At 47.0% G+C, this 7,859-nt stretch overlaps 1 protein-coding gene across 1 annotated transcript in view; it reads right to left on the bottom strand.

Moving 5' to 3' along the window:
* Positions 1-1,932: 1,932 nt before the first annotated feature.
* The window catches only part of Cfap57 (cilia and flagella associated protein 57), a 75,965-nt gene continuing 70,038 nt past the window's right edge, over positions 1,933-7,859 (bottom strand). The window contains exon 22 of the mRNA XM_028787986.1: positions 1,933-2,144. Within this exon, the coding sequence (XP_028643819.1) occupies positions 1,933-2,144 (212 nt within the window). The remainder of the gene's footprint in view (positions 2,145-7,859) is intronic.

The following is a 7,859-nucleotide window of genomic DNA, read 5'->3' as shown; positions in this document are numbered from 1 at the left end:
CCAGGCCACTCGCTGTCATACTCATCGAGTCCCCAGAGCTCAATGGTGGACAGCAACCAGAAGAGCAAGCACTGAGTTCATGTGCCAATGGGTGACTGGCTCGGCTTCTACAGCTGCTGTGGGGGGTTGGGAGGGGATGGCTACTAGATTCAATCTGGCATTGAAGGGTCAACCAGCCAAAGAGACCTCAAGGACAAGGTGACTGTCATGCCTTCTACCTACCCATGAAGTCATCATAGGCAGAGTGGAGGGAGGTCTGAGGTATAGCAGCCAGAGAACCAGGATCACCCAGCAGGTATAGGAGCATGGAAGGCAGGCTATGGACAGCTAAACAAGACCGAACCTCAGCCTCAGATGCTGAAGCTATGTTCCTCTCTCTGCAGCTGAGAAAACAAGCCACTGGCTCAGGCACTAGCTGGGGATGGGGGTGGGGTAGGAGTCTTTTTTAGTCGCAGCTACTTCGTCTGTCTTCTCTTCATCTGCTGGACAGCAGCCACATAGTCATAAGGTAGTTGGGGCATTTTCCGCTGTCCCCCTCTCTCTTGTTTAGATTCTCTAGGAGTCACATTCTTTTGTACCCTCCAACTCCCCTGGCCCATGGTATTTGTACAGGCCCCTCTCCAGGACAGTGCATGAAAACACGGGCTTTGGAAGCCACTGGGCAGCAGAGTCACAGTCAGGGCCCCACCTATATGACTGTGTGCCAGTCACTCCCAAGTCATCTCGTAGGAGGAAAGGTGATGTCTTGATCAAGCACATTCCCCGGTGACATGCGTGTCATTTGAACAACCACCTCAGTGAATTTGCCTCTGCTTCTCAGAGTTCCATTTTCCCCTGCACATTTCTCCTTTCCAAGCCGTGCTTCACCCTTGGATTGGCTAAATCCCACCAGTCCTGAAGTCAGAAGAGTTCATTTCTCTCCCTCCACTCGGCCATCTTCCTGGGCCAAGCCAGCAGTGGGCAAGGGACAGGATGGCTGTCACACTGAAGGAGAGGAACTGGCTTTGATGATAGGGTGTGGGCTGAGTAAGGAAGCGATCAGTAGAGACGGAGGCCCCATGGACACCCCTTAACCCCAGAGTCCTTTCCAATCTTTGCCGTGTACCTTCCATTTTGGAAATAGAACAGCAGAGGTTCTGGACTGGCTGTGAAAACACCCAGGGACAGTGGCTACAGTGTGTTGGCAAAGCAGTCTGAGGGAAACTGAGGAGCCATAGGAGGACCACTAGGGGCCAGGAAGGACTTGGGCTTTAAGTACCTGTATAGATATCTGTTCTCTGCAAGAGAAGCCAGGGACATTTGCATTACACTCCTTTGCTCATTATTGCATAAAGGAAGGAGTCTCTTTCCTGGTATGTACATGTGACTAGGCTTCTGGGATCATCCCTGGAGAGAAAAGTATAAAGTATCCCCAGAAATGGAGGAACCAGGCAAGGTCACACAAACACGGATGTGAAGACAAGAGGAAGGACAGGAAGTCCCGCATTACTTTTCATAAAGAAGAAGAAACTGGAGGAGACCTTGTTTGGTCCTGACTTGGCTGGGAGAGAAGAGAGCCAGGAGGGAAGCAACAGGTGAGCTACTTCAGATGTGAGCAGGTAGCCCTGTCCTCATCCCAGACCCATACGCAGGAAGCTGGCCCCGGGTCCTGCCAATCTCTGCAGTACAGGCTGCCCAGTTCCCACACAGGAACAGACAACGGTGGCTTTGGAGACCTCACAGCCCCCAGTCCTCAGGTACTCCCTCCTCCTGGCTTTCCTGTGTGCCCCCACTGTAAGCAGAAGCTGGACAAGGTTGTGAGCAAACACCTTTATTCTGATCCTGCTCCCAGCTTTCCAGGATGAAAGAAGTTGATGGGACTCGGGTCGGAGTCTGGCTCTGTGGTGCCTCCCGTGCTTCTAGCTGTGTCTGGAAATGGCTCACTGAAGGTCACTAGGTGTGTATTTCAAAATCTACATCCGAGTCAATGAGGGAAGGAAGCCGGACGCCGGCGATGGTGTGGAAGCCCGGGACCTGCTCCTGCTCCTGGATCTGGTCTCTGAGGCGGCGGATTTCCAGGCGTTGCATCTCGATGATTCTCCCGGTTTCCTCCTGTTCATTCAGCCTCATAGTAGAACTGGTGCCGACTATGTCCTTGGTGAGCACTGTAAGGGACAAAGCAGGATCACTGTAGCCTGCTTACTGAACTGCTGAAGTCCCCACCTCCTCCAAACATCCTCGGAGCATCCACAGAGGAAGAGATAAACAGGCCACTTCACTGTCACTCCAAGTGGTAAGTAAGCCTGCCTAAGTGCTTCCCTGAGGTCACTTGTAACTCCCCAGGGGACAATGCTGGAGTCCCAGATACCAGTCCACTGGTAAAGATGATGCTTCTGGATCCAGACTCCTCTCCTCTCTCTCTGTGGCATCTGTTAATGCTTCCTGAACCTCTGATCTTGCCATTTTCCCTGACTTGGGGTTTGCCACCATCCTGGGCATCCATAGTCTGTGGCTCTTGTCAGGCCTGGGCCTCAAGGGGCTGGAGTCCCAGTAGTAATATTGGCTTCCATGCCATGCCACCTGCCCCTCTATCTTCAGCACCTAGAGGTCCCTTTGCTGTCAATGTCCCATGCCAGCGCTCCAGTCTGACTACAGACTCTTTCACTATTCTCAGTAATCAAGATAAGACAGCTTCTTCCTGCAATTCCCTCCTACCTGTGAGGTGGGCCCTAAATTCACAGTCTTCTCTGGCCACTTATATCCATGTGAGTCTTTCCCCCCCTTCACTTTCTTGGCACCCTCTCAGCCCCATTTTCTAATTGATTTCATATATCCTGCTCAGCCTGCACCTGAAACAGCCCAGCCTTTCAGAGTCTCCCCATCTGTGTCTGGCCTGCTGTGTGATCCTGAGAAAAGTAGCAGGTAAGAGCCGGTGCCTCTTCTCCAGCCGACTGTTTAGGCTGCTGCACAGCCCACAAACTTTCCCATCCCACAGCTGCACACCTGAACTCTGACCTCCATTCCCTCTCCGTCAGTCTTAACAAATGGTACCGCCTGTCTCTCCTTCCTATAGCCAACCCTTTCCTGTGGCTCTAAAGGAAACACTAGAAAAGAATAGATGTTGGAGGCAAAGGGAGAGACTGTTTCTACAAGGAAACAGTCAGCAGTGGCCAGTGGTCAGTCTTGCCTTGGCCTCTAATTGGTGTGATGGGGCCAGCATTTAAAGACCAATTGGTTTATCTTGCCCTTCTTCCTCTTTCTGCCCTTACTTCTAGAAGTTCTTTTCTGCAGTCCCATGCTCATGATCTGAGTGCCCCCCCCCCCAACCCAAGTAGCAACCCTTCATCCTCCCAATACTCATTGTTTCTGGAAACTACTGCCCTGGATTTCTTGACGTCTTCCGGTTCCTCCCACTAGCCTGCACATGCAGATACTTAACCAGTCACCATCTGGCATCCCTGGGGATGAGGTGCCTGTGAAACCACAATCCTGGAGGCACTTGGGGTCAGCCTGAGAGACGCAGCACGGAGCTTCTCTTTCTGGCTACCACAGGCCTGGACACAGTGGCCTATTCTCTCTCTATGTGTTCTAAGAATCTTGCTCTAAACTGTAACTTTCTTTTCAGATTTATTTATTTTATGTATATGAGTATAGGTGCCAGATCCCATTACAGATGGATGCTACCCACTATGTGGTTGTTGGGAATTGAACTCAGGACCCCTGGAAGAGCAGTCAGTGCTCTTAACCACTGAGCCATCTCTCTAGCCCCCACTGGTCTCTCCATTCTTACAGCAAATTGCCTGGCTCTCATACTGTTGGTGAGTCTTACAGGGGCTGCCCTCTTTGGTGTATAAACCTGGCCTCTTCCACAGCTGTGGGAGGTGAGTTCTCGCCGAGAAGCTCCATCTACTCTTGCCCCTCTGCTCACATCCTCACTCTCCTCTTGCTCCTTTTCTGCTCAGAACCTGTCACCTTCCAGATCTGGTCAGTGTCCCTCTCTGCACGCTGCTCACAGGCTTCTTTCAATAGACATCCGACCGGTATTGCTTAAACAATGAAGTTACTATTATCACCACTATTGTGATTTGCAATGTTGGGGTCTGAACCCAGCAGCCTCATGCATAAGGTAGAGAGAGATTCAGCAATGAGCTGCATTCTTAGCCCCAAATCTGATGGAAAATAAGGAAGTGTCCAGGGACACAGCGACTCATTCCCACCTCCTTTCTACACGTTGTGTCACATCTATTTTCCATCTGTTGGTTTGGGAGATTTCTCTTTCTTTCTCCCCTGCCTTCCTTTCTATCATCCCTCTAGACTCTAAAAAGTTTAATATGCTTATATAACATAAAGAATGCAAAGCAGGGAGGCTGAGTTAGATGCTCCAGAACACACATGAAGCACAATGGGATTATATATATTTATATATATATATTATACATAATATATATATGATATATATCATATTGTATATATATGTATACAATATATATCATATGTATGATATATCATATATGTGTATAAATCATGTATATAATGTATATATGTGTATATACACATGTAATATACTTGTATATAATGTACAACACATGTATATATGCATACAATATATGTATATATTATATATAATATATAGTATAATATACATTATATATACATTACACACACACACACACATATATATATATTATATATATAAAATGTGTGATCTCAGAACTCCTACAGGGAGATGGGAGTTGAGACAGGAGAGTCCCTGAAAAGCTAGCTAGCCTGACTCTCCTGTCTACATGCACTCTGTGGTACACGTTCACCTGCATTTACACACACACACACACACACACACACACACACACACACACACACACACATACTGGTTCTCCTGCTGTGAAACAATCAGAGACACAGGGTCTTTTGGTTCTTGATGCTTCTGCCCAGTATTTTAGTTCTTCTGAATTGCTGTTTGGATCCATAGTTCAGCCTGTGCATTCCATGTGCTAAGCCATCCCTTGCTCTTCAGTGCCCACATTTGCCTCCTTGATGTACTGTTTCTTCTTGCCTGCACACTTACCTCTGGGATCATTTTCTTCCTGATGTACAATCCTTTTTTTTTTTGGTTTTTCGAGACAGGGTTTCTCTGGGTAGCCCTGGCTGTCCTGAACTCACTCTATAGACCAGGCTGGCCTCAAACTCAGAAATCCGCCTGCCTCTGCCTCCCAAGTGCTGGGATTAAAGGCGTGCACCATCACCGCCCAGCCTGATGTACAATCCTTAAAATTATTTTTAAGAAGGTTTTGTTGGAGGGCAAAGTTTAATTTTTGTCAATGTTGTTTTCTTTTAGTTCCATTTTAAAGAGATCATTTCCCTGGTGATCTGTGTCTGGGGATAGCCACCAAGCTTCAGCACTCTGAAGGGACTGTGTCACCAGTACTGGCTCTCACTGTTGTCACTGAGGAGTCAGAGGACACCTGCCATTATTCTTCTGTGTGTGAGCCCTTGATCTCCCTGACTTCCCGTAACTTCTTGTCTTCCATGTTCTGTGGTTGTGTGATAATTTACACTTGCTGTTAATCATCAGGTCCAGGAATCTATTCTGAAAACTCTCAGTTACTCCTTGTGGTGCCTCCGCCTCCCTCAGAGTCCACTCAGACAGCTGCAGGCTTACTCCACACCATCCTGGCTCTGTTTTGTCTGGGTTGGAACCCGGCTACCACCGTCTTCGTGCTTTAGTTCACAGAGTCTGCCTTCAGATGTGTGCATCTTCCATAGGGCTCCATTAGTTCACTGAGATTCTAATTTTAATAATTACAGTTCTCACTTCTACTAGTTTAATTATTTGTGGTTTTAAATATTAGTTGTCTGTAAAATTTTAGAAGACTTTTGCTTTAAAAAAAAAATTCAAGGGCTAGAGAGATGGCTCAGCAGTTAAGAGCACCAACTGCTCTTCCAGAGGATCTGGGTTTAATTCCCAGCACCCCCATGGCAGCTCACAGCGATCTTGTAACTCCAGGATTCAACACCCTCACACAGACATGCCTGAAGGCAAAAATATCAATGCACATAAAACAAAAATAAATAATTAAAAAAAATCAAGCTGGGAGGTGGTGGCTGTGGTGGCAGCCAAGCCTTTAATTCTAGCACTTGGGAGGCAGAGGCAGGGGCAGGCAGAGGGGCAGAGGGGCAGAGGGGCAGAGGGGCAGAGGGGCAGAGGCAGATAGCTGAGCTCACGAGCAGCCTAGTCTATGGACTACACATGGAAACTGTCTGGAAAGACTAACAGTAGTGGCGACGGCAGCAGCAGCAGCAGTAGTAGTAGCAGTAATAAGATAAAAATAAAAATTCAAATTCCTCTTTTTATTCCTTAAACATATAGAGCATCGAGTCTTTATTATATTTTACTCATGTTTCTTTATGTGTGTCACGTGTGTGTATATGTTGAGTCCTTGTACAGCTTCAGCGATTCCATTTGCTTGGGGTAGCAAGGAATTGTAGAAAGGACAGAGAGAGAAAGAAAAGCTAGGACTGAGGGGACTTGCTCTCTGACTCGCTCTCTGACGGAGAAGCCACAGCAACCCCAGCAGCTCAGTGTGTTTATTATACAGTTGAACAGAGAGGCCAGATTATTACACATAGCTCAACAAGGAGGAGGTCTCTGTAGGGAGCAGTCTTCAGGTCATAAATATTTGGGGGTGGAGGAGAAGAAACTACAGTGGGCATTTTTTTTTTCTTTTTCGCATGCTCTCAACATTTGCACTTGGACCAGGAGGGAAGATTTTGGCATTTCCCGTGGGGCTAAGGCTCTGGGATACTGTCAGCACAGACATGGCTCTTGACACAGTTCATGTCAAAGCACATAGTCACTAGTTCAGCACTTCCTCCATTTCCTGTGTGCATGTGAACACATGTGTGCATATGTGTGTGTATGTGTGCATGTGCATGCCTGTGTTCATGCTGAGTGTGTGTGTGTGTGTGTGTATTCCCATGCATGCCACCACACACATAGAGGTCAGAGGCCAATTCTCTCCTTCTACCATGCGGGTCCTGAAGATCCAGTCCTTTTATCATCTTGTGGGTCTACTGTCTCATTTTAACAGTCTGATTTTTCATAGTCTGTTGGTTTTATCCTACAGCTTGACACTTTGAGGGTTTAACACGTGTTGGGTCTTTTCCTATGCTCTTTATTTTCAGTTTAGGATTTAGTTCCCTGGGCCTGTGCGGTGGGGAACATTCACCCACCCATTTCCCAGCGTTCCAACGGTCTCTTATCTCCTCCGGTGCTCTCTTTGTTCTCACAGATTATTTATGCCATTTTAGTTGGCTTTTTATAGCCAGCCTTGGTAGTAAGTTCTAGTGATGTGGTTTTGGTAATTGGAAAACAAGCGGGTCTATCTGCTGGGTCTGTTAATTGTCTTGCAAATTTGAAAACAATATAAATGTTGTTAAAACTAAAGTAGTGGTTAGGGAATGACAAGCTCTCTTCTTCAAAGGATTCTTAAACACCAGCCAAGGTCCCTAAGCAGCTTGAAGAATGTGTTGTTTGCACTGACTTCTTGGGAAGGGGGCAGGCACACATTTCAGAATCCAAGGTCAGACTTCAGTTGTGCACAACTGAGGTCGACGACTGACATTCCTTGTCACCAAGTGTCACAATGAGTGTCCCTTGAGTAAAGCTGTAGTGGATGATGGATATGATTGGTTTGTTTTCAAACAGCTCGTGCTTGTGTGTGTGTGTTTGTGGTTGTGTTGGGTGTGTGTTGGGGAGAGCAGATTTTGAAGAGACAAGAGAGGCAGGGATTGATGCTTCCTGAAGTTGGGAAATGGATTTGTGTAAATTCACTTGATTTTTTGCTCTCAGATTTTTTTTTTTTTTTTTTTTTTTTTTTTTT

The sequence above is a fragment of the Grammomys surdaster genome, unplaced genomic scaffold (genome assembly GCF_004785775.1).
Source record: "Grammomys surdaster isolate TR1022 unplaced genomic scaffold, NIH_TR_1.0 100, whole genome shotgun sequence".
Classification (NCBI taxonomy): domain Eukaryota; kingdom Metazoa; phylum Chordata; class Mammalia; order Rodentia; family Muridae; genus Grammomys; species Grammomys surdaster.
The sequence above is the reverse complement of the archived record's forward strand: the minus strand, read 5'-3'. Positions and strand labels throughout refer to the sequence as shown.